Here is a 27708-nt window from a genome sequence, read left to right as displayed (position 1 = left end):
TTTACCGTGGATACAAAGTCCGACATAGGGGGTGATCGGATTGTGTTTCGGCAGTAACGCACTGTGAGCTAACTTGTGCACGGCAGGTTTTTCCCCGCCACACAAACGCCCCCATAGAGATAGACACCTGTGACCGACAGACACCTAAGCTAAGCTAGGCCTAGTTTTGTTTTGCATGTCCGACCCTACTAAGTACTCTCTCTCTCTCTCTCAGGACAAGAATCTGGAGCATGTGTGACCAACGTAAACAGAAGGATGCAGGTGCAAATGCACTATTGATCAGAAGAATGTAACATTACAGCGTAACCGCACCAAGCTTGAGTCTATCAAATCATGCATAAAGTAGGATGAACCAGATTCGGTATTGTAAGGTCTCCCCTAGTCCAACATCCGACCCCGAATGATGGCTTCTGCTTTCCTCGCTTCCTTCTCAGAACCAATCACAAAAATCTGCTCCACATAAAAAACACACTAACAGATGAGTATAATGTGAATACAAGAAAAGATACACGCACAAAGACGCACATGCACAAACTCATGAAATAAGCATTCCTTTTACATGCAGAATAAAAGCTTCAGATTTCAATGAGATTGAACTATCATTTTATATTTTTGGTCCTTTTTTCTCCTTTTCTTTGCTAGGAAAGCAGTGAGGATGGACCCCACATTATGGGATTAAAAACTGAGACCTTTGGGCTGTGATAGTGCTACTTGTATCGATAGCACAGTGATACAATGTGTGAAACACACTATATATTGCTTTCTGGTTTGTTCTCACAAACCGCAAGGCTCTGTTGGAGCCATCTAGCATAATATTCAGATACTGGCAAATAGCATCTGCAAAATCAATGTACTTTATGCAGACACCTGCAGTAATAATCTTAAGTTATTAATCAAACAAGCAAGTGTAGAAAAGCAGTGCTTGCCATTGCTACACTTGATGGCCTTTAGGTAGAAGACTACATGGTCAATGTAACATGTTCCTTGGATCAGACAAGGAGATGGATACCCAATTAATAAAATAGCTTCTTGAGACATACAGGAAACCTCAAAAACTTAAGATGTGAGATTGTGAGAATATACAAATTAGGCTACCTTCGGCAAGAAATTGTATTTGTCAAGTAGGGCAAATCACAACTTACATAACAATAGTTTAAATAATTTCTAAAGTTCCTCCCCATATAGTCAATACACTTTGAGAACAACATAGGGAAAGCAAGAAGATATTCTCTAGATCTCCATTCGAGAAGGCATTCCCATGCCCAACTAATAGACAATCTACTACGGTTACTGCAATGTGAACAAAAATCTAAAAAGTATTAGAACTTCATAATAGGCCAAGTGCTCATGTTAGTTTATTCCATAATGCTAAGAAAAAACCAGTTAACCACCATATATGACTCAGTTGAGTCTCATTTAAATTCCTGGTTATTCACTGGTTTGACCAGTGAATCGCCGATCTGGGTTGACTTGGCCTCACGCAATTTTTTAAACACTGAAAATTTCCCACATCATACTTTTTGCATAAAATCCCAAACTGATAAATCATGACAACAGTTTCCCTTCTAGTGCACTATATCCATGCATACACACAAATATATACACATTACACATAAATAATGCACGTGTGTATCAATCAACTATTGAAATTTAACACCACACTAGCATAACAAATTTCAGGATCTGATTTAAGGTACAAACCATAAGTTTCACTAACATTCAAGTGCTCATTAACTTACCTTGTCTGGCGGCCCTTTGGCACCTCCAATTAAAATTTCTGCACTGTAAAGAGGAACATAAAGTTAGGAGCTTGTTGCTATCTATTACATTAAGAAACCTCATATAACAAACTTCCACCTAGTTAAGAACAAGCAACCTACTTGCAACACTCTTTTATAGACAGAATAGATGCCCCTCGCCTTCCAATAATCCGTCCCATTTTGCCCAAAGGTACATTTATAACAGAGAGAATCTCTCTCTCAGGAACATTCCCCTCATTAAGTAGGTTTTCTACCAAGGGAAAAAAAACAGATAAACTAAATGATTCCCCCTGAACAGAAATATATGCAGACATGTATAGAAATAACAACCTTTGATAAAAACAGGTAAAAATATTAAAAGGTGATGCATTTACTACAGATAGTAGAGATTATCTTTTATCAGAAATAACAACCTTTGATACAAACAGGTAAAAATATGAAAAGGTGATACATTATCTTTTATCAGAAAACTAAGTCAGACACCACACACTAAGCTTGAACCCAAGTTGATACGGAGGGTTCTTATCTTGGACATTTATTTGTATGTCAATGACATGATATTTACTTGTTAGCATACAAAATGTATGAGGAGTTGAATGTGATGAATCAATGCTTAAGCTGGGTCATGTTAACCAAGTGACCCATGTCCAAACCTCTTAAATTGTCTATCTGAGAAAGAAAAACAAAAACAGTGATCTATAAGAATTTTTTTTCAAAGGCAAGCTAGGGTTAGGCAGACCCCTACCAGTTATACAACTATACCATTGGGTTTTGAACCTGCAACGTCCCAACACAAGGTGACATGCGCTAGCTGTAAAAATTAAGTGTATACAAATACCTGACAAGGGTATTTCTGTCCTTTTATTTAGAACAGTCCACTAGGGACTGAAATGTAATTTTTTATTTTCTGTTCACTTTTTACTTTTTCTGTTTTCTGTCTGTACATGTCAGCATTTTTTACTGTTGGGAGACAGTCCAACTAGACATTGGATTGCCTCCCAACTGTCACAAAAATGACTGTTGGAAGGCAGTCCAACGTCTGTTGTTGGACTGCCTCCCATTCATTAGGTGAGGCTCTATCTCTTGTATGCAATGCTTTTCAAAAGCATTTTTGTGTTTATAAAACTCTCCTTTGGCTTTAAGCCTTGTGCTATTTTTTGTGAGACAGATTTTTCGGTATCACCTTCGTGAGATTGTTATTGGTCCATTAGTGACCATTTTATATTTGTGCACTTGTGTAGCCTTTCATTGGAGTTGTAATAGTGCTATCTTGTTTGATTACATGGTATCAGAGCAAGGTCTTTTGAAAAGGCCTCCTTAGTAATCCTTTGTGTTGTTGTGCCCTTCACGCTTTGCTAGCCGCTCCTCTATTCAAAATTTTGCAATTCATTATAGGAGAAAGAGATGCCGCCTCGGTCATCATACAAGCTAAACGAGAACAACTATCTAATGTGGGTGACGGCAATGGAGAATCACATCAAAGGCAAAAAGCTATGGGGCTTTGTTAGTGGTTCCACGAGTGAACCTCAACTCAAGTTGACTAGAAGAGAAGGAAATCAAGTCTAAGTGTTGTCTGAAGAAGAAAAGGAAGATAAGTTGGAAGATTGGAAAGCAAGCAACGCTCAAATTCTCTCATAGTTTATGAATACCATAAAATTTAAGATTGCCACCAACATCATCAAGTTCAAGAAAGCATGTGATGCATGAATCTTCTTAAAGAACTCTTTCATTCAAAAGGATATGGCTAGACTATATTACCTTCAAGACAAGATACGTAATGCCAAACAAGAAGACAAAAGTCTGAGAGATTTATATGGGATTCTATCTTCCATTTGGGATGAATTAGCAATGTTAGAACCTAAATGGGAAGGTTCGGCTATTGAAATGAGAAAAGCTCAAATAGAAAGAGAAAATCTTCTCTTTCCTTTATGGCCTTCGGCCAAAATTTGAACAAGTTAGGTCATCTTTACTTCATAAGACCTCAATTCCTTCTATAAGTGATACTCTTGCGCAAATTTGCCAAGAGAAAACAAGACTTGGCATGCACAAGTCAAATGATGAGGTTCTTGCCATGGAAAGACCCGAAAATTTTGTAAAAACATATAAATCCCCTCATTTTGAACGAAAAAACAATGAAGAAGGACATCATAGAGGATACAAGGGCAAAATCATATGTCATCATTGTAAGGAACCGGGACACATAAGACCGGATTGCCCCAAATTCAAGAAGGTAGCCGCTCTAAGTAAAGAAACTCAAGATATCAAGAAAGAAGGCAATTTCAATGCTTTGACAATTGCCCAAATAGCGGAGGCCGTTTCAAATATCCTTAAGGCTACTCCTTCTACATCGGGTGCCATCATCTCTTCATTTTCTTATCCAAGTAAGTCCAATTGGATTTTGGATTCGAGAGCATCCTTTCATATGACATATAATGGATCCCTACTATCTGATTGCACCAATTCATACTTTTCATGTGTGTCAACCGTCGATGGCACTTCTTTAAAAGTCAAAAGCATCAGAAATCTTAAAGACACTTTAAAAAAAAAATGTTTCAAACATAAAGGTTATTCCAAAATTAGATTTAAACCTTTTTTCAGTTTCTCAAATTTCCGATGATGGGTGTAAAGTCTTCTTCTCATCAAAGGCATGTTGGGTGCAGGATCTCCAGTCAGGGAAGCTGATTGGGCAAGGCCATAGAAGAGGGGATCGCTATTATATGGACTTTTTATGTTTACCCAGAAAATCTTTTGTAATCATGTCAAAGACATGGATTTAGATCTTTTGAAGATTAGGACACCGAAGTATATCCAAATTATCTCATTTTTCATTTTTGGAAAAATTTTGTAAAGATAAAGATTTTGTATGTGAAGATTGTATACTTGGTAAAATGAAAATGATACATTTTGGATCAAGAACTTCCTCATCCAGTGAAATCTTTGACTTGGTGCACTCGGATGTATGGGGTCCCGCTCCTGTTATGTCAAAAGGAGGGTATTCATATTATGTTACATTCATAGATGATTTCAGTAGACATACTTCGATTTTCTTCCTTAACTTAAATCAGAAGTTTTTTCGTGTTTTAAAAAATTTCATAACCATGTTGTAAACCAATTTAAAACAAATATTAAAGTCTTCTGCTCCGACTCAGGGGGAGAGTTTCTCTCAAATGAATTTCAATCATATCTAAAAACTCATGGAATTTTACACCAACGATTTTGTCCAAGGACTCCTCAACAAAATGGAATTTCTGAAAGAAAGCATCGTCACATTATTGAGATTGCTAGAACTCTTCTTATCTCAAAGAATATTCCAAAACAATTTTGGGCCAAAGTTGCACTTACTGCATTATACCTAATAAATAGAATGCCTTCTCAAGTCTTGAAAAACAATTCTTCAATTGAAAAACTTTTTAAAATCTCTCCTGACTTGAAAAGACTAAGAGTATTTGGATGTAAGTATTTTGTACTTTTTGAAAAATATAACAAACTCTCTCCCAAAGCCATAAAATGTGTCTTTCTTGGATATGCCGAGAATCAAAAAGGCTATCGATGCTATGATCAAACAAATGATAAACTTTATGTGTCCAAAAATGTCACTTTTCTTGAAAAAGAAAACGGATTTGATTTTGAAAAACCCAAGGAAGAAGTAGAGTATGCCTTTTTATTTGATTTACTACCTAAATCAAATAATGAAATTGTTAATGACGTTGAAAATGTTGAGTCTATTAATGACTCTAGTGAAGATAGAGAACTATGCCAAAATCTCTTACAGTATTCTAGACGAAGTATTGGGGTGCATCTGTGTGCCTTAGAAAGATATAATCAATTAACAAATATCGAGGAAACTAGCGTTAGGAGATCTGAACGAATCCATAGGCCTCTAGATAGATTTGTATCATATGAATCTTTTACTCCAAATTATAGAGCTTATCTTCTAGTTGTCCATGCAATTCATGAACCATTTAACTACAATGAAGCTAAAAGCATAGACGAGTGGGTAGAAGCTATGAAGATAGAGTTAGATGTTCTACATAAAGCCTATACTTAGACTATTCAACCTCTTCCCAAGGGTAAGAAGACTATAGGGTGTAGATGGGTCTTTAAAATCAAAACAAAAAGTGATGGATCCCTAGAAAGGTATAAAGCACGATTAGTTGCAAAAGGATACTCCCAAAAATATGGAATAGATTATGAAGAGACATTTGCTCTAGTAGCTCGTATGACCACAGTTAGGACTTTAGTTGCAATAGCGGCCATTAGAAAATGGCCTATTTATCAATTAGATGTTAAAAATGCATTCCTGAATGGAAATTTAACTGAAGAAGTGTACATGGATCCTCTCCCGGTTTGACTATTAAAAAGGGCATGATTTTTCAACTTCAAAAGGCTTTGTATGGGCTTAAGCAAGCTCCTAAAACATGGTATGATCGGTTTAGTAATACCATATTAAAATTTGGTTTTAAATCTTATTACACTGACACTGCTTTGTTTATAAGATCTCCATGTACCTCTCTTATTATTCTTCTCGTGTACGTTGATGACATTATCATTATTGACAATGATCAAAAAGAAATTGAAGAAATTAAAGGTATGCTTCAAAAAACTTTTGATATGATCTTGGTTTTTTTAGATATTTCCTAAGCATTGAAGTGGCTTACTCGCCAAGGGGATACATTTTATCTCAAATCAAGTTTGCAGTAGATATAGTTGCACGTTCGGAAATCACTGATACACAGTATGAGGATACGCCTGAGATGATAAATGCAAAAATGAGAGTTGAAGATGGAGTACTATTAGATGATCCAACACCTTATAGACAACTTATCGGATCACTAATGTACCTTTCTATTTCTAGACCTTATATTGCACATGCTCTACACAATGCTAGCCAGTTTCAACATGCGCCCACATCAGTTCACATGAGTGTCGTGTTGAGAATAGTTTGATACATCTAGAAAACTATTTCTAAAGGGTTATTCCCTATGTCACATGGGTGCGGGTGCGACACGGGTGCAGCGCAATTTCAAAAATTTTGGACATGGGGACTCGGCTATATATATATATATATATATATATATATATATATATATATATATATATATATATATATATATATATATATATATATATATATATATATATGACTCAGTCAAAGTTGTGTCCATTAGGGGACAGGTGATGAGTTGTGAAGCCTGATTCAGGGTTTTTTTCCTTAAAGGGGGGGGGTCCCCCCGGCACGTCCGCACTCAGGGCCGGGTTGACCGAGTCCGAGCCGCACCCGTGTCGGTCTGTGTCGACGCGGATGCGTCGACCTTGGAGCCGAGTACGTGTGACATAGGTTATTCCTATCATCTTCCTCATCTTTAAATCTTATTGCTTGACTAGGGAGAAGATCCCAATAATCGTCACTCAATAACTGATTTTTGTGTTTTTTTAGGTGATTCTCTCATTTCTTGGCGATGCAAGAAACAACAAAAGGTGTTTTTATCCTCCACTGAAGTTGAGTATAGGGCAATGGCTACAACAACCATTGAAGTTGTGTGGATGCGAGCATTACTCCTAGATATGGGAGTTTATATTTCAGAGCCTTCAAAATTATGCTGCGACAACAAAAGTGTCATACACATTGCCAGCAATCATACCTTCCATGAGCGAACAAAACACATTGAGATGGATTGTTACTATGTTCGCGAAAAATATTTGAAGGGGACTATTATATTGCCATATGTTCAATCTGAATTTCAGATTGCAGACTTCTTCACCAAAGCTCTTCCTTGGACTAGATTTTTGTATCTTCTTAGCAAACTTTCGATGATTTCACCGTAAGTTTGAGGGGGAGTGTAAAAATTAAGTGTATACAAATACCTGACAAGGGTATTTCTGTCCTTTTATTTAGAACAGTCCACTAGGGACTGAAATGTAATTTTTTATTTTCTGTTCACTTTTTACTTTTTTTGTTTTTTGTCTGTACATGTCAAAATTTTTTACTGTTGGGAGACACGTTGGACTGCCTCCCAACGGTCATAAAAATGACTCTTGGAAGGCAGTCCAACGTCTCTTGGACTGCCTCCCATTCATTAGGCTCTATAAATAGAGCCTCACCTCTCTCTTGTATGCAATGCTTTTCAAAAGCATTTTTGTGTTTATAAAACTCTCCTTTGGCTTTAAGCCTTGTGCTATTTTTTGTGAGACTGATTTTTTGGTATCACCTTCGTGAGATTGTTATTGGTCCATTAGTGACCATTTTATATTCATGCACTTGTGTAGCCTTTCATTGGAGTTGTAATAGTGCTATATTGTTTGATTACACTAGCTGCTCCTACCAGACAAGCGGAGCCCCCACTGGTTGATCTATAAGAATATTCAGATAATAAGGATTATTATTTTCTTTTTCCTTTCCTGTTCCAAGTCAATAAAAATCATTGCTTTCTTATAGTGCTGCAATACGGCAAATTGGATGAGATGAGCCTCAGCCAGGGCTGTTCAAGTGAAGAATGGATTATGGTTGCCAAATCACAGTACCGCCATATGCATTAGTATGATTTTTTAAAAACTTGTCATTTTGATCATCATCCAAAGTTTCTAGATTATTAGAAGGAATTAGGTACAATTCCAAAACTGAAGTGTGCCTAACTTGCATGAAACTAAATATCCCTTATGAATTTTGGTTTCCTACTGACTTTGATAGCCTGTTTGGCAATGTGGAACTATGAACTCATTACATGGAAGCAAATCACTATTCTATTTTCAGTCAACTTAACAATCTGGTGTTATTGAATTCATGGAAAGCATGGACTCTACATTTGGCAACTGCTAAAGAGGGGCATTCTTTTCATAATGTGCATAAATTATGAGAATTCTCAAGAGCATCCTACACCAAACTCCATCTATGTGATTGGCACAACAGCAATGGGTTTCCTGTGTGTCCATATTTTTAAAAGCAGAAGAAAATGGCATCAACAATGCAGGAATCTAGTCTATCATCTATGTTCCTATTTCTTTTTCCGGCTTTTTGACATCACAGGTTTCCTGAGCATGAATACTCAATATAACACCCACACTCTTCATGTGAACACATTCTAAATGAATTGTGGTCATATCCAATTGCTAAATCATATCCATTACAGGCAGATTCGCCTTCTCAACCAATAATCAGTTCCACCATGTGCCATGAAGTTCACCTTCTTGGGTATACACTTATCGATTCGGCAGATTGCATCATAAAGAACAGCTCCTGGCTTCCCAAGCATTTTTTGTAAGGCAAACAAAGAAATGATGTGTGAAGAGAGCAGAATCTCCAAAAGAGAGCAAATGTCCACCAAAAGAATCCAAAATGAACAAACACGAAAGAGCCACTACGAGGCAAGCTCGGAAAAGCCACTAAGGTCACACACAAAGAGAGCACAATATATAAAATAATATTTTATTTATCCTAACAAAATGCATGCAAGATGCATGATTTACAAGAAGGGGGGAGATCCCCTATATATACAACAAGAGGGAGGACTTCTAGCCATTGGAGCTATTCCAAAGGCTAGATTTCTAGCCATTGGACTAGCTCCAACGGCTAGTCAACCTTGAATTGACCAAAAAAATAAAAAAAATTACAAGAACAAAAAATAAAATATATATACAATATATATATATACATATACATACATATGTATACATATAAATATATATATATAATATATATACAAATATGCACATTTTAACTCTCCCTCAAACTTACGGTAAAATGACCGAAAGTTTACTAAGGAAGTGAAACCTAGAAGTTGGGAGAGGTTTAGTGAAGTCCGCCACTTGGTACTCTGATGTGACATATGACAGATTAATGTTGCCTTGAAGATGCTCCTCTCGTACAAAGTGACAATTCATCTCAATATGCTTCGTTCTCTCATGAAACGTATCGTTGTTAGCATCTTGGCGATGTAAATAACACTCTTATTGTCACATCACATATTTGAAGCTCCTTTTATTCGAATTCTCATGTCTGCCAGTAATCTTCTAAGCCAGACCACCTCCATCGTAGTAACAGTCATGGCTCGGTATTCAGCGTCTGTGGATGAAAGTTAGACCTTCTACTGCTTCTTGCACTTTCACGAGATCATAGATTTACCTAAAAACACACAAAAAACGTGGTTGAGTTTCTATTGTTGGAATCACCTCCCCAGTCAGCATCAATATAGGCAATTAAATCTATTGTAAATAAAAAAGATAAAAAAAAAGTATCTAGAAGTTGAAGTTTTAATATATCAAATAACTCATAATATTACTCTCATGTGAACAGATATAAAAGCATTCTGAAATTGACTAGTTGTGTGGACAATGTATGTAATGTCTGGTCTAGTAATTGACAAATAAGAGAGTGCTTTGATCAGTTGTCGGTAAGGTGTTGGATCTTCAAGTGGCTCTCCATCATTGATTCTCATCTTGACATTAGTAACCTTAGGGGTATCAACTCTCTTATCATCCATAATTTCAAACCTGAAAATAATATCATAAGTAAATTTGGACTGAGACAACAAATACCATCTACGAGAATAAGCAATCTCAATCCCTAGAAAGTATTTTAAAAACCAAAATATGTCATTTTAAAATTGTTTTTAAGAAACCTTTTAATATTTTCAACTTCCTGTTTGTCTCCTTTTTATGATGATCATATAGTCCACATAATAGTGTAGAATGGTGATACATGCATCAGTTTCCTTAACAAACAAAGTTGTATTAATCAGGTAGGATCTAAAACCAATATCAAGCATAACCTTACTAAATCTATCATACCATGTTTTTGGCGCTTGCTTCTACTTCAAGCCACAAAGTGCCTTCCTCAAATGAAGTGCCTTTCCTTCAAGGATGATCATACAAAGAGGTGTCTCCATGTACACTTCTTCAACAAGATCCTCATTAGGAAAAGTATTTTTAATGTCCATTTGGTATATTGGACAGCTCCTAATAGATGCAACTGCTAAGAGGGTCCTAACAGTGATCATTCGGGCAACAGGGGCAAAGGTTTATTCATAATCTATCACATATTCTTTAAGATATCCTTTGGCAACTAGTTTAACCTTATACCTCTCAAGGGTCTTATCACCCTTGGTTTTTTACTTTATACATCCACCTACATACTATAGGTTTTCTCTCTTACGGAAGATCTTATAGAGTCCAAGTTTTGGCTTTTCTAAGGCCGATAACTTTACTTCAGAATGTTCTTTAGCTTAGGCATAAGACAAGGGCTCTTCGTAGGAGTGGATTAACTCAATACATGCCTTGTATTTGGATGAAAAAGAAACATAAGATACAAAGTTTTCTAGAGGCTTTGATACTCTAGATGATCTCCTGGATTGCACATCATCTTCACTTCCAATCTTTGAATATTTTTCAAGAGAACTTACAGGTTTTTAAGCTCGACGTCTTGTGTATTACAAGTAGGTTTTATCACTATGGGGTTGCTATTCACAAATCACTTCATTTCTTGATTCATCAACATTCTCAAGACCAAACCCGCAATCACAATCATCAGTATCATGTTTTGAAACAAAATCAAATCGAAAAAGCCTTAGATTTTCACAATAAAAAAATTAGTTTCCAAAAAGGGCACATTTCTTGAGAGCCAATCTGAATTAATCCTGGAACATATCACAATTTTTCATTTTTAGAATCATAACACCTACAACCTTTTTTGTTGTCAACATATCCAAAAAAGGCAAAAAGAATATCCCTAGGATAAAGCTTGTCATTTTTGTTGGCTACAAAACACTTGCATTCAAAAACTCTTAATCTGAAATAATCAGGAATAAGTTTGAAAAGTTTTTCAACAGGAGAGATTTTTTGCAATGATAAAGATGGCATTTTTTTTATAAGATGGATAGTGGTCAAAGTTGCTTCGGCCCAAAAACCTTTAGGTACTTATGACTAAACCTATTTTTGAATAAGTGCAAAAGATAAAAATATTATGTTTAAACATATTTTTAACCAAGTTATGAAAATTTTGAAAATGTAAGAAGACTTCATACTTATAACTAAGAAAGTAAATCCAAGTATATCTAAAAAAGTCATCAACAAATATTACATAATATGCATATCCACAAATAAAATTGTCAATATTACAAAAAAAAATCAAGCTTGAAAAATAAAACATGTTTTATGTAAGAATGGTCGAATAAGAATATGGTTTAAAACATAACATGTTGTATTTATTGCTTCAGCCCAAAAATATTTTGGTAAATTCTTATCTTGAAGCATGGTTCTAACACATTCTTGTAAAGTTCTATTCTTTCTTTCAACAACTCCATTTTGTGGAGCCGCTCTAGGAAAAGCAAAGTTGTAAGATATACCATGTAAATCACAAAACTTTAGAAAAGATTCATTTTCAAATTTACCACCATGATCACTATGAATTATAATAATAGATATAGATTTTTCATTTGTAATTCTTCTACAAAGTTTAGAAAATTCAGAAAAAACATCATTTTTGCTTTTTAGAAAAATCACCCAAGTAAATCGAGAATAATCATCTACTATAACAAAAGCATACTTGCTACCATTCAAACTTTGAATTCAAGATGGTCCAAATAGATCTAAATGTAAAAGTTCAAGAGGACGCTTTGTTGAAATTATATCTTTGCTTTGAAAGAACTATTGATTTGTTTACCCATTTGGCAAACATCACATAAATGATCCTTCTTATATGGTATTCTAGGTAGGCCTCTAACAAGATCATTCTTGGATAACTTAGAAATCAATTTAAAGTTAACATGTCCAAGTCTCTTGTGTCATAACCATTGAATTTCATTTGAAGCGATAAGACATTTTTCATTAAAAGTGGATAACTCATCTAGATAAAGTTCATATACATTATTCCTTCTTTTTCTTTTAAAAATGATCTTTTTAGAATGAAAATCAGAAATTAAGCATAAATTATGTTCAAAAGAAACGACAAAACCTTTATCGCATAATTGACTAATGGACAATAAATTATGCATTAAACCATCTACTAAAAGAACATTTTCTATCGAGAGAAATTTTGGATTACCAATGTTACCAATACCAATTATTTTTCCCTTGTTATTGTCACTAAAGATGACAGTTCCTCCATCCATACTTTGGAGGGTGGAAAATAACTCCGGCCTTCCAGTCATATGTTTGGAACAATCATTGTCTAAGATCCATTTGCTTCTTATTGTGTACCTACAACAAAATTGGAAGACAAAGCATTTGACCCCTTTTTATTTTCGGGTCTATGAGCGTTAGCCTTAAGAACCCATATCCATTTGGATTTTGGTTTCCTCTGAGAATAAATATTCTTTCTATAAAAAGATTTAGTATTTCTAGAATAATCATATCTAGACTTATAAGCTTTATAAGTACCATGATTAGATGCATTTCTATTATAACTAGAAAATTGAGTTCTTTGAACCAATGATTGAGAATTTTGACTTTGATTCTTTACCACATAATTTGGTCTATTTTGAGTATCAAAGAAACTATATCCCAATTCGGTTTTATTAACCGAGCATCTTTGAAAACCAATAAGTCTTTCTATATTTTCTTGTCCATTAGTGAACTTAGTCACTATAGAAAGAAGATCATTTGATTTTTCTTTCCGACTTGATATTTCTTCTTGTAAGATATTGGTTCTAATTCCAATTTCTTTTATCTCAGATGCTTGACAAGAGTTTTTCTTCTTGAGATCTTCTATCCCTTGAAGTAACACTTTGTTTTGAGAGTCAAGAGTTGAATTTCAGTTTTTAACTCTTTGTTTTTAGAACTTAGACTCTTAAATTTAACATATAAATCATTAAATGCTTTTAATACATCATCAAACTCAAATTGACTTACCGAGTCTTCTTTTGCTACAAAGCACATGTTGGCGACTTCTTCATTTGATTTTTCATCAAAAGAGAAGTCACTATCATCCCAACTTGCTTGAAATGCCTTTTTCTTCTTAAATTGGTCCTTGGGCTTGATTTTGAGAAAAGGACAATCTTTCTTGATGTGTCCTGTCTTTTTGCAGTTAAAGCACTTGACTTCATTAGGATTGGAAGAATCAGTTTTTTTTTACCTTCCTTTAAAATCTTCCTTTTTTTTATGAATCTTTTGAATTGCCTAGTGATGAGGGCAATATCTTCCTCTTCTTCTGAATTTTCAGAGTCAGAAGTGGCCTTGAAAACAAGAGATTTTTTCTTGGGTTCTTCTTCTTATCTATCATGAAGTTGGACTTCATATGTCATTAAGTTGCCAACCAAATCTTCATGATAAAGGGTGTTTAAATCATTTGTTTCCTCTATTGTTGTAGTTTTTCTCTTACATTCAGGAGTTAAACACCTTAAGATTTTTCTAACTAAATCCACTTACAAATATTCTTTTCCAAGGGATTTTAGAGTGTTATTAATATCGGTCATTCTTGTTACCATGTCTGATATAGACTCATTTTGCTTCATTTTAAACAATTCAAATTTATGAACTAAAGAAACAATCTTAGATTCTTTTACCTTTGGCGTACCTTCATGTATAACAAGAAGAGTATGCCAAATTTCATTTGTTGTAGAACATTGAGAGATGCGATTGAACTCTACCTTGCCAATGGCACAATATAGCGCATTCATAGCTTTGGTGTTGAGTGAAGCAGTCTTGTTTTCTTCATCGGTCCATAGGCTGAAATCAGTTGATGGTGCTTGGTACTTTTCTGAAACAACTCTCTAAATTTTGAGATCCATAGATTGTAAGAATATTGTCATTCTTACTTTCCAATAGCCATAATTTGTTTCGTCAAAGAGAAGGACAAACTGAGGAGCATCCTTCTTTGTGCTGAGAAGACGATATTGTTGTCATGCTAGATGATGGTAAAATCACGATATAGCAAACCATGTTTTGATACCAAATGAAAGTGTTATAGGATCGAGGCAACGAGCACTAGAGGGGAGGTGAATAGTGCTTTTAAATAACGTCTTTAGAATTTTGAAGGATTTTGAAATTCACACAGCAATCACACAAAGAACACAAGATTTTATCCTGGTTCGGTCTTCTTGACCTACATCCAGTCCCCAAGCAAAACTCGTTTGAGATTATCACTATCAAGCTTGTGTCACCACAAGAACGTACAGACCAAATCCGATCCCACTTTCAGTAACAACCCTACTGAAAGCAAACAACTCCTTTAAACCAAGGAGATCTTTTTCCTTTTACAGAAAATTATAAGTAAGCAAACTTACAATCAACCTACGAGCCTTTCTTATGAATGCAGATGAAATGCAATTGGCTTCTAAGGTTGTTGAAATACTCAACTCACGAATTCACTATTTCTTAAAAGAATTTGAGTAAAAAACTGGAGTGAAAATATCGAGTGAGAAAATGAATACTTGAATGAATAGGAGTGAAAAGTAAAGAATTTGATATTTATAATTCAATATAATTCGATCTAATTCGATGTTTTTGAGTGTGGAATGCACTCATATTTATAGTTGAAACATCACATACGTTGAGGGTATGAAGGGGTGTCAAAACAGTCACTTTTGAATGGTCAATTCGTTTGAAAATTGAAAAGACACGCATTTTAAAAGTTAGAGGAAAACGGCAATATTAGTCGACAGGAACAGTAGTTAGTCGACTGAAATCAAATATTAGCAGACTGACAGTTATCGTCAGTCAACTACTGTGTTTAACAGAGCCGTTTTAAAATATGGAGTTTGAAACTTAATCGAATAAAGAAAAAGTTAGTCGACTGATAAAATCATCAGTAGACTGAAAAACCTTTCAGTCGACTCCTGCTAAATTTTTCTGAAAACAAACATTTTGTCCGGTCGACTAAGAAAACCTTAAGTCGACTGCTGCTAAATTTTTCAGAAATTAAACATTGGGTCTGGTCCCCTAAGAGTCGATTAGTTGACTAATTCAAAAAGTTGATGTTTTTGCTTTAAAAAATTGGCGCGAAAAAGTTGGTCAACTGGTGAGTCTGTTGGTCAACTAATAAACATGAAAAATTAAGTAAAGAGTTTTATAAAACGATTTTCATCAAGAGTTCTTTTAGAAAAGTTTTTTTAAAGACTTTTATGTGAAATGCAATTGAAATATGCACTCTAAGTAAGGCTCTTACAAGAATCTAAGACATTTAATGAAATTTACATTTGCGCATTTGTCTTCAAAGATTCTTCATTGAATTCTTCAATTCTTATCATCTTTCTTCATTGCCTTAGCTGAAATGCAGTTGATTCACTTGTTCATCATCAAAATCTAATTCTAAAAATGTCATATACGGCTTCGTTGTCGTAACACACACACACACACACACACACATATATATATATATATATATATATATACATAAGTATGTATACATATAAATACACATACAATATATATACAATAATGTACATTTTAAAATATATATATGTATATATATATATATGCATATATATATATGTATATACCTATATATGTACATATACATACATAAGTATGTATACATATAAATACACATACAATATATATACAATATGTACATTTTAACAACATGCACATGGAGGGGTAAATATTTGTGACTGTTAAAGTTCTAATAAGTTTGGACATATTTCAAAAATCAATGAACATAATTTTTTATCTGCGTCTGCAAAAATTTTATAGAATATGGGCCTATACTATAGTGAGATGTCTTTGCAACATATTTCTGATAAGAAAGGCAAATTAGCCAAACGTCGCAGTGCGTCTATTAAAGACACAAGGATTGACTTCAAGATTCCAAATTTTTAGAGTATGTAGTATGTGTGAGTATGTTAAGCAACAAAAGCAAAGCCTGTCAACGCAAACTTTCAACAGCTGCTCATAAAGCACTACAATTTATCAATTACAATGTTTTTTAACAGAATAATGGACAGACTGAAACAAATTAACATATGAAGTTAAAAGCATAAAAACCTGGAATAGAAGGAAGAGGTGGCCAATTTACAAAATCATTATTACTGATACAGAAGCATTGGCAATATAGAGCACCACGCACTGCAAGCTGCCACAAGGATCGCTCGTTTAACTTTTCCATCATTTTGTGATAGATGTAAAGAAGAAAACGAACATCATCAGCAGCACCACGGATCATCAACTCTGTCAATGGCCTGTAACTCCAAAATGCAGGGTCCTGAAATGGACAACATGAATCAAATTTATACAAAACCAGGAAGTGAAAATAAATTCTACTTCATTTTTATTACTTGTGATATAAATAAGCAAATGAAATATACATAACATGACATCATGCTATATGCAAGTCATATAAATTATTGTCTCATTCCCTTTCACCATATACCCATCAGTATAGAGAACTTTTATGAACATCCATTTTCACTTGTGGCATATGAGCTCATGTTATAGGTCAATACCAGTTCATAAATGGTTGTACGCTTCTAAACAATAGAGGGCATGGACGTTACAATTGGTCACTTGGAACAAAACGCTGAGTGCATGTGAACAGTGAAAGACTAGCAATTCTGACTCAGAACCTTGTATACCACTGCTACTGTATAGTGTATACCTATTTAATTTCTATATGTTCTAATTTTGCTTATTATCACATATTTATAAAGCACCATTTAAATACTCCCCAAGACAGGCCAGAATTAATTAAACACGAATGTGGCTGCTTGATGAACCAAATTCCAAACCAATCATTGCCATAGATTACAGGCATATATATATTTATATATATATATATATATAATTTTTTATTTTTTATTTTTTATTTTTTATTTTTCTTTTGCTTATCTGGTGATGGTGCCAATGATTCATGTTTCTGTGTGATGCAAGTGCCATGTGCACGTGTCTCTAGTGGGAGTGAAACTGATAGCACATTTACTAACAATAATGTGACCATCAATTATACTGATGGTTAGAAAACTAACCTTTCGAAGAAGAGTACGCACTTCTTGCTTCTCATGGTATGATACACCTACAACCATACCATTAAAAGATGACAAGCGTATCAATCTGGAGACATGTGTATCAAAAGCCAAAATCATATGAGTTAAAAATTCCATATACATTCCATTAGATGGAAGCAAGAACAGAAAGCAACCGAAGACACTTCAAATGAAAAATACAAAAAGTCCATTGAAGATATATGTCATGCAACAGCATATTAATGTAGTGGTCAAAATCTGCACTAAAGCAATAATCCTATACTTAAGCATAACATTGTCAAGGAAAAAAGGAGAAAAAAAAAGAAGGATCTACCAGTTGCAAGGTTATGTCCAAGATAGATGCTGTCAGACAACCAGTTGTGTTCTTCAAAAATAAGTTAGAAATACTTCTTTACATCAAAGAATAAACTTCAATCCATATTTGCTTTATTGAAAATGCCCAACAATCTTTTGCTCATCCTTAGATCTAAATTTAAGTGAAATCATAGAATAGGATGAAGATGACGGCAAGATTTTGAAACACCCCAAGCTTAGGGCTTACAACAGTTAGGGCTTCAATAGCCCTCTTGATAGCTTCCCCAAAAGGGTTTGAATCGGTGCACTAACGTCACTGGCAGTTCCGTCAACATTTGGAAGGCTTCCCTAGCTGGAATCAGCCCCTACCACACTAGGGTTATTTCCGAGCGGAAGGGGGATTCCAGCCACAACCGGTGCCCCAAGCCTAGGTGGACCGTCAGTCAACTATGGGTGTTGCATACCTTGCACAATCTCTCTACTTTTAATTTCACTTTAAACCACCAGATATTGATTTGAAGGCGGATTCTGAATATTTGTAATTCTTTTATCAAACTCGGTGAACCTTTCGTCCATCCTTCAATTTGTCTCCTAACTGCACCATTGTTTGGAAGAAAACCTCTTGCATGTGTTTGAGATGCTTCCTTATCTCACCCATGTCTTCCCCCAGCCGATCACGTCTCTTATGTGTTTCTTGTTGGTCAGCCTCGAGGGCTCCAAACGTGCTTGATGTTCCTCCATGGATCTTTCCTTGACTTCGCAAGACGGCGATGATCCAGGAGGCAACCAAAGCTCTCATATACCACAATCTGATGCAGTGATCAATAGGATCTCTCCTGAACTCCACCAATCGATATCAAAAACTAACAGAATCTATAAACTGAAATTGAAATCAAGCAAAAGCAAAGAAATAACAATTAGGGTTTTCAAAGTCTCAAAACTAATCTCTCCTATCTCAAAACACAAATAAATAGTTTCTCAAAGTGGTGAAATTGGATCTAGATTGTGAGAATGAATCGGGATCTGGTTCTTACAATGGTTGTCATCGACCTATTAGATCTACGGACATGACGATCACCACAACTAAGCTCTGCATCCATAGAAGGATCCACTTAGAGAACCGAATCACTAGGCTGCTGGTTTGGACCCAAAACTGTAGAATCAGGGTCAGCAGTATCGCGAGTCCGCTCTAAGTCACATAAACATCTAAGGGAGATTGCATCTACCTCACTCTAGTACTATGTGGTCTCATGATATTACCTGAAAACTATATAAATATGATAAGGGGTTTTCCTATCAGACTAAGACCAGGGAGGGATACTAGGGAGCAATGCGTATCACCACAGAAATACAAAAATACAGAATGTACCTCGTACTCCTTGCTATAAAAAGGAGAAAAACAGCGAAAAGGGAACAAATTTAGGAGAAAGCCCCACCTCCACTTCCTAAGTTTAAAAATTGTTTGATATGGTATATGAAATATTATAAAGATCCCCTTTGCTTTCATTATATACAAAGAATGGAAAATCGTATGCGTCCAAGTGAGGGAAAATTTTATGCATCAAAGTAAGTGGTTGAATGGTTAGAGTAGATAATATTACTGTCCACAAATTATCACATAGAGATAGAGTCAAAGTACACAAGAATTTATCATGCAGCTGCAGTAATACCAATATACAAGGTAAAAAAAGAAACCCAAAAACAAGAATGTACCACAGTAGCGTGGGTCTGCAAGCAAGCTGACAAATGAAATGTAGTCATCAGGGGATCGCTTCCTTCCTTCTTGCTCTTCTATCAGGGTATAAGCAATCTGCAAGAAAGAGAAAGAATATGCCAAGCCATTTCAGCCTACAAATAACTGTGCCAAATCATCATATGCATAACTGTACAAGTACAAATAAGTGATTCCTGTTATCAATAACCTGAAAAAAGTCGACAGGTTTATGATTGATAAATTGACAAGTGCTTTTCAATTGCACAAAAAGAAATCGATTGTGCTATCTATGCATGTCCCCCAGCAATTCACCAATAACCATCAAAAGAAAATAATGCATCACTATGTCTCATGGAACTTGCACTAAAAACCATGGTTGTCAGTTGAGGAAGCGGGAAGCGGGAGCGGGAAGCGGGAGCGGGAAGCGGGAAGCGGGAGCGGGAAGCGGGAGCGGGAAGCGGGAGCGGGAAGCGGGAGCGGGAAGCGGGAGCAGGAAGCGGGAGCAGGAAGCGGGAGCAGGAAGCGGGAGCAGGAAGCGGGAGAAGGAAGCGGGAGCAGGAAGCGGGAGCAGGAAGCGGGAGCAGGAAGCGGGGGACGACTTAGGAATGAATTAGGAATCGTCTCGGAAGCAACCTAGGAAGCGAACCGGAAGCGGTCTAGGAAGCAAAGGGGAAGCAAAAAAAGAGAAAAAAAATAAAAAAAAAATGAAAATAAAAATGAAAAAATGAAAAAATGGGGGAAGTGAGGGGGAAGCGCTCTTCCCAAAAAAATGGTGCTTCCCCCCGCGTTTTGGAAGCACGACGTTTTGTGCTTCCCCACTTACCTAGGTGTTTCCGGTAACTCTGCTAAAAACATATGAATTTTTACTGTAAATAGTCATGTTTCAATTAGAAAAAATATGTGCTCTAGTATCAACACCAAAGATATGTCTTTAAGAAAGAAACAATTGTAACAATTTGACACATACCTTGGCATGACAATAATCAAATCTCACCTGAGTATCCATGACATTTTGCAATTTGATGCCAAACTGAAAATACAGTGCCTGCAAGTAAGCAGTGTATTCAAGGATTAATCACTGGAACAGTCAATCACTAATGCACAACAACATAATGCAGGTAAAGCAAACCTCACTATCCCGTTTGCAGTCATGAACAATTTTTTTGACATAATTTGACTCAAGAGCAGGCTTACAAGCTTGAATAAGCAGCCCCCCTCCTTCAATAGCATCCACCAAGTATATAGCATCTTTAAATGCAAGCTGCAAATGTATTATTAAAAGAAAAGGGTGAGCACATATACCATAAATTTGCTATCAGTGAGAAGAATTTCATCTACTCATAAATTTTTAGTTAATCAGACCTTACAGATGAGATATATCATTGTTCATTTACCACGGGGCATGCTTTGAATCAACAATCACAAAAAAAAGAATGTATTTTAAAGAAAAACTAAAATAAATCGCCCAAATTGTATCAAACTGAAACTGTCAAGAAAAATGATTAATATCCAACTTGCTAGATTATAGATGTTAATCATGATTGCGAGTAATGAAGCATGATAAACTCATCCACACAATCAGATCCATAGTTACCAGGAAACAAAATGGATACGAGAAGCGAAGAGGGAGGCAGAAGCGGGGAAGCGAGTGTTAAATGGTAGAATGAAGCAGGAAGCGGGATACGGTTTTGAAGCAATTATGTAAGTGCATGAAAAATAAAAGAAAACACAGAAAATGATATGAAGTACAGGCTGAAGCAAATAAGAAATGACCAAAACACAAATATAAAACAAAATAAAAGCTACATATAAACTTATTACAAAAAAATATTAATTTTCTAATATGAAAAATTGTAGGAAATGAGGAGAAAATGAGTGGAAAGTGACAATAAGCGAGAGAGCAACGTTAAGGAAGCACATGGGAATCAATTTGTGAAACGAAGAAGCGGGCTTCCCACTAAAGGGAATCAAATTTCTCATATTTTGGAAGTGGGTTTCCCAAAGCTTCCCCTCCTTTCGGGCAAGCGAAGAGCTTCCCGCTTCTGAAGCGAGCTTCCCCATGTAGCAAGAAGCTTCTGGTAACTATACTCTGATTTACTTGAAGATGAATGGGTAGGTGATATTCTACTCGTTGGTTTGATATACTCATCCAAGTGTATGTATGCATGTAAAGAACCAAAGAAAAGAAAATAAAAGACTATGTGACTATTAATTTAGATAATATATGTTGAAAGTTGGAACACATTGCTTTGTCTGTTGATATATGGTTGTATTTTATCCCTGGGCATAGACATGCCAGACCTCAGCTTTCTTCAGATTAATTTTCTACAACAATGAATTTAAAATCAGTTCACTAGGTGAATCATTCTCTTAAAAAATGAAAAAATCAAATCAAATCAAACCATTTTTTAATCAGAAAAAATATATTTTTGCTTTTTATTCAAAAATAAGAAAAAACAGAAATTTTAAAAATTAAATGCACAAATAAGATTTATCTATATAACATTTTTAGGAATCAAAAGATAAAACTATGGAGTTACTTAAAAATTAAAATTAAAGCGCTGAATTATATTACATGATTATATACCATCCATATTGCTAAAATTGCATAAGAATTAACAAATGTGTCATACTCCACAACCATATATGAAGACACATGTGCATGCACTTAAAATGAAATCAGAACATTTATGCTGAAATTATATCATTTAAAGAAGGATACATGTGCAATGACCAAAATACTAGGTAAACACTTTGAAAGAAATAAAGGAAATAATATACAGATTTTATGGGTGAAAAGAGACAAAATTTAGCATTACACCTAATCAAATCACCTCACAACAAAATGAACAAATTTAAAAGCTCGAAGACAAAAATGCAAAGGAGAATGGAAGAGCAAAATATAGCGAATCAATTCCAAAGAACCAACTAAATCATTCACAGAATCAAACCCCTTTAAGAGAGAGAGATAGAGATGACATTGGGTTGATTCCAATGCCCAGTGCCAGTGGGTAGGTTCCAGCAATTGGCGGGCACGGGGACAGGGTTTAGCCTGTAGGCTTTGGGAATTGAGTGGGGCATAGCAGAGAGGGAGAGGGGGTGTTAAAGCCATGGGTTTTTTTCTAAAGATCGATTCATTGCAGAATCGGTTGATTTTGACCGATTCTGGCAAAAATTGACCGATTCTAGCAAAAATCGACCGATTTTGGAGGGTGGTCGAACCAACCCCTATTTTGTTTCAGACAAAGGCCGATCCGGTCTAAATCAACCAATTCAAATTTACTTTAATAACATTGTTCTAAAGTGATTTTGGATATGGAGAGCATAGAATGCTGGTGTTGTGGATTCTGATATATGTTCTATTAGAAATAGAAACAGATAATAGTCACCGACTCACCAATATTGCCAATATATTGAAATATCACTATTTTATCATGATATTTCATATTTTGATATTATATTAAAATTAAACAAAAATTTTAAAATAATAACGCATTTTGAAATTATAGCTTTTTAACTTGATACTTATGTTATATAAGCGCCTTTTTTGCATGTTTTTTAGATTATGTACATGTTATTTGTATTATAACCTATTCCTATTGATATTTTATTTGCATATTTTTTATATTATATTTATTTTATATATACCAATATTTTCCTATGATTTTTCCTAGAAAAAACGGATTTTTGAAAATATCACAAAAAAACTCCTCACCAATATTTTCCTGAGAATAAGGTTTGTGGCTATGACACAGAAATACAAGTTTCACAACCAATTGGTGTGCCTTCTAGAACAAAAGAGAAGACAGAGAAGGTCAGAACTGCACCATTATGGCTCATGCAACTCATTCACACTGATCTAAACCTCTAACAGCCAATCTGCAAATACTCCTGACTGGATATCCAATAGAATAAGCATTGATAGATTGTGATGAAGTATTGTAGCAGCTGTGGAATATCTTCTAGTTCCTCTCATGCAAAATCTTCCCAAAGAATGCAAGTATCCAACCAATGATAGGATAATTGATAATTCATACCATCTAATCATTGGATCAAACAGCCTATGATTAACAGCTACACATGTAAGGATGGAATAAAGACAAGATTGTTAACTTGCAAGCAAACAATTGTCCCCAGTACATACATTAGGTTGGAGTCACTCAATATGTTTTGTAGGTATCTTAATAAACATATATGCATGTACTATCTGCAGTTCTTTTTTATCTTTGTACCTTTCGATATGTAGATTTCTTGATATGAAGTGAGCAGGTATCACAAAATTAAACTATTAATTTGGTCAATAACATATGCTGATTTATGGAATTATGATGAATTATATTGACCATTCATCTTCCTTTGCAAGGTATCAACAATCAACCTAGTAACGGTTGTTGAACAAATAGCAAATTTTGAAGCTTTCTTCTAATCTATGATGAAGGGTATTTTAATTCTGAAAGAAGAAACAAAGTCTAAATAGTATTAATAAATATAAATCAACAAAGTGCAGCAAAAATAGATTGTGGAAATGTAAAATTCAGATGCGCTAAAGTAAGGTAAATATAAGCACTACCTGCATGACACAAAGAGAACCAGTTCGACAAAGATCAGTACCCTCACAGTCAAAACCAATGATCAGTTGAGTATCCACACAGGGCTCCAAAAATGCAGGTGGAAGTTGAGATGCACGAGTGACAATGAAAATGGGAGCTTGTGGAAAATCAGCTTCATTGTCTGGACTGCCAGTGCCTAGCATTTTTTAGAAATTGGTCATAAATTTAAGAAATGTATGATTACTGATCAGCATAATCATCATGCAGCCATAAGTGTCACAAGAAGTAGAGAAACATATATTCAGAAGAAAAGTTAGAATGAAAAAGACTTAGAAGTATAAACATGATGTATAAGGATGACTCGACAAAACTATTGATTGGTTAAGCCTTTTCTCCTGACCAATTTTGGCCAAACTTTTTCCTTTAGCATGGACATTTTGATCTTGTTTCATACCTAAGGGCCCGTTTGAATTGCGGACAGTGCTGGACAGTGCTGGACAGGGATGCACCATCCTGTCTTGTACTGGTGGGGGACATGACAGGACGGGCTGTCCTACCCTGTCCACGTGCCCAAAAAAGTTTTTTTTCAAGTGTCTGGCAGTGTCCATCCTCCACTGTTCCGTCCGGGGGGAGGGGGTGACAGCAGAGGATGCCGTTTTAGTGTCCACGGGACACTCCATTTTAGCGTCCCGCATTTGCATGGGCATGCAGATGCATGTGGGGCCCATGCACAGAGCATCCCAAGGACGCATGCATTCTGCACGTCAAATGCCCCCTAAAGCATTAGAGGCACATTCCTTCTAAAATTCTAGGGTTCTCTACTTCTCAAAAATTGAGAATTTTTGAGATTTCGCCCTAAGCCAATTCTTGAAGGCCTGATTTACACGGCCTCCAAATTTTTGCCCTAATGTGACTTTTGAATACCCAATCCAGTGATCTTAAGAAGCTCATCATAATTCATCCTGTGGAAGACTTGATCCAGGAATTTAAAGACAGAAAATGAAATCATGAGGTCAAGGCTAGGTGTATAGCTCTTGCAAGGAGTTTATCAGTTTTTTTGTTTTTAAGAGATGAACTTAAAAGATCCAACTTGGGACCATTGTCTTCTCGTATACAAGAAACTAACTTTTCCATATATCTATTGTAAGAAGGAGTTGCATATGGAATATATCCTGACCAAAATATTTTCTTGACAGGCACAAGAAGGTTATACAATTGCAGATGAACAATTTATTTTTTAAAAAAGAAGAGGAAAAATGAGATAAAAATTGGGTTGAGGACAGAACATGCCTCAACCATGTGAAGAGGTGTTCCCCAGTGATGAAGAAATTTGTATGCCAGTTTCCCTTAAGAAGGGAAGACTTCAAATATAAAAGGGTAAGGGTGTCAATAATGAAATAGGCATGTGTTTATTAGTAGCAGAAGAAAAGATACAGGAAGAGGGTTTACTGGTTAGTGAAGAGAATTTCTAGCTATTTTCAACCCAAACAACCCTAAGTATATGACTTGACAACCATTCTCCTATGACTTCATTGTAAATAATTGAGTTAGCAGTTGAATGGTCCTTGTATGAGGCATGTAAACTGTCTAATGCCATAAATCTTTTCAATTTTAGGCTATAGATGCCAATGATGGTTGCTTTTATTGTTAATGTCATGTATTATGTATTAATTGTTACATACTCATTCATATTCTACTTATTTCATATTTAGGTATCTAAGTTTGCTTGATGTGGCAGTTTTATTTCACAATATTTTTTTTCTTCTTTGTGATAAGATAAGAAAAATATGTTTTCCACTTTTTTATTTCTCATTTTTAATTCAATTTTAAAATCTCTCTATTTGTGTATCCTACAATATGATATGATAAATATGCATGTTAGTCATTTCCATATGTCTTATGCTATGCTTTTCACAAATATCAATTATTAGTCTATTACACATGCATATATATATATATATAGAGAGAGAGAGAGAGAGAAAGACACACACATGTAATGTAGCTAAGTAGTAGATCACCATTTCCCATTGTGAAGCACAGAATATGAAAGATAATCAAACAAATAAAACAGATAAATACAAGAGAAGAAACTGCAGGAACCTTAAGCAAAGGAACCGTGGGGAAAGAATGAAACAATAAGATTAACACCATTTCTTGTTGGCTTCTATCCTTTAATTCAAGACATAAAAACTATCAAATAGTCATTAATTTCTACAAAAGTCAAACAAGGACTCCATAAGATATAGGACATGCAAAGAAAACCAACATGCAACCCAAGTCCAACAACAATAAAACCATCAAACTGAATTAGGAAACAACCAAATTCACATATTAAAATAGAAATTCAGGAATGGAACACTCTTTGTATAACACATCAAATAACAAAATAATAATCAGGAAATGAAAAATATAAGGAAATTAAATAGAGAAAAAATCACCATAATGATAAACATCTATCAGATAAGGCCATCAAGTAAAACAATCTTGTGAAGCATTCACGCTGCAATTTGTTTACACTGAAAGACGATAATCCAATTTCAAAATTGATCATACAATTTCCGTAATGAACTTTACACCCTATAAACAAAACAAGAAAAAGAATACCCAAAGAATTGTTTAACAAGAGAAGGAAACAAAGATACGTTGAAAAAGAAATGTGATACCAAATTCCTAATTTTGATCAAGCAATTGCCATAGTGAATTATTTTCCAAGGAACAAGGAAAAATCCATGAACAAATAAAGTCCACCCTCTCCCCCCGACCAAGCGCATGTAGTTCCCCATGGCTGACAAAGAAAAATTGGGGTTTATTCTTTCTGATTAATCAGAACAACCCAAAAAATTCCAAAACAATAGTAAGAAAGAAGAAGAAGAAGAATCCCACACAAACCTGTCAAACATTTCTCATATTACATCTTCCACCCAAGAAGCACCAAAATCTCTACAAACAAGCAATACCCACAAGCACAAAGAAATCTTTAAAAGGACAAAAGGCACCAATTTCCGAATTCAATCAAACAATCCTCATATTGAATACCTTACCAATAAATGAGAACTCCATGAACAAACAAACCCCAAAAAGGAAACAAATCGGGGATCACATTTTGTGATCAATCTCTTTTCTTAGTAACTTCTGATCAATCACAACAATTCAAATAACTCTGATACCAAGAAAAACAAAAAAGAGAAGCAGAAGAAGAAGAATCTCGCAGAAACGAATCAAACATTCCCAAGGATACACAAAAACCAGTACAAACGACCAATACCCACAAAGAAAACAAGCACCAATTATCTCCAAAACGAATCGATCAACGAAGAATAACAAGAAATGAGTACCGGATTGTGCAGGAAGAGGGATGTAAGTATGGTGGTGGGAGGAGGGAGCTTCGGAAGACATTTTCTCGATCGACCAACTTCTTCTCTCCTCAACGCCTCCTCACTTTCTCATCGTCCTCTCTCCCTTATAAAAGGGAAGAAACCAAA

General features: G+C 35.2%; 1 protein-coding gene across 3 annotated transcripts; it reads right to left on the bottom strand.

Annotated features, from left to right (window-relative positions):
• Nucleotides 1–259: 259 nt before the first annotated feature.
• On the bottom strand, nucleotides 260–27708 carry LOC149814897 (3'-5' exonuclease domain-containing protein / K homology domain-containing protein / KH domain-containing protein). 3 transcript variants are annotated; one of them, XM_089990033.1, is made up of 10 exons: nucleotides 27562–27708; nucleotides 24247–24422; nucleotides 20806–20937; nucleotides 20644–20721; nucleotides 19676–19772; nucleotides 17651–17697; nucleotides 16674–16890; nucleotides 1881–2010; nucleotides 1740–1782; nucleotides 260–450 (listed from the first exon to the last, which is right to left on the bottom strand). In XM_089990033.1, exons 1-10 carry the CDS (start codon nucleotides 27620–27622, stop codon nucleotides 379–381), a joined length of 1053 nt encoding a protein of 350 aa, XP_089846159.1. In that variant the 5' UTR covers nucleotides 27623–27708; the 3' UTR covers nucleotides 260–378. The 3 variants fall into 3 exon arrangements, with proteins under 3 accessions (XP_089846159.1, XP_089846160.1, XP_089846161.1); XM_089990034.1 differs by having other exon boundaries at nucleotides 20671–20721; XM_089990035.1 differs by lacking the exon at nucleotides 1881–2010.

This window comes from Nuphar pumila, chromosome 15 (genome assembly GCF_984573655.1).
Source record: "Nuphar pumila chromosome 15, dmNupPumi1.hap1.1, whole genome shotgun sequence".
In the NCBI taxonomy this organism is placed as follows: domain Eukaryota; kingdom Viridiplantae; phylum Streptophyta; class Magnoliopsida; order Nymphaeales; family Nymphaeaceae; genus Nuphar; species Nuphar pumila.
Note: the sequence above shows the minus strand (reverse complement) of the source record. Positions and strands in the feature narration are given on the sequence as shown.

Bases quoted from the DNA above. Each gene is read 5' to 3' on its own strand.
- LOC149814897 (XM_089990033.1), bottom strand. From the start codon at position 27,622: ATGTCTTCCGAAGCTCCCTCCTCCCACCACCATACTTACATCCCTCTT. The intron at 2,011-16,673 runs GTTTTTATGCTT...TTCCCTTGGTAG, and splicing joins ACCTCTTCCTTCTATTCCAG to AAAACCTACTTAATGAGGGG. The intron at 451-1,739 runs GTAAGTTAATGA...TATGTGGAGCAG, and splicing joins CCAAAGGGCCGCCAGACAAG to ATTTTTGTGATTGGTTCTGA.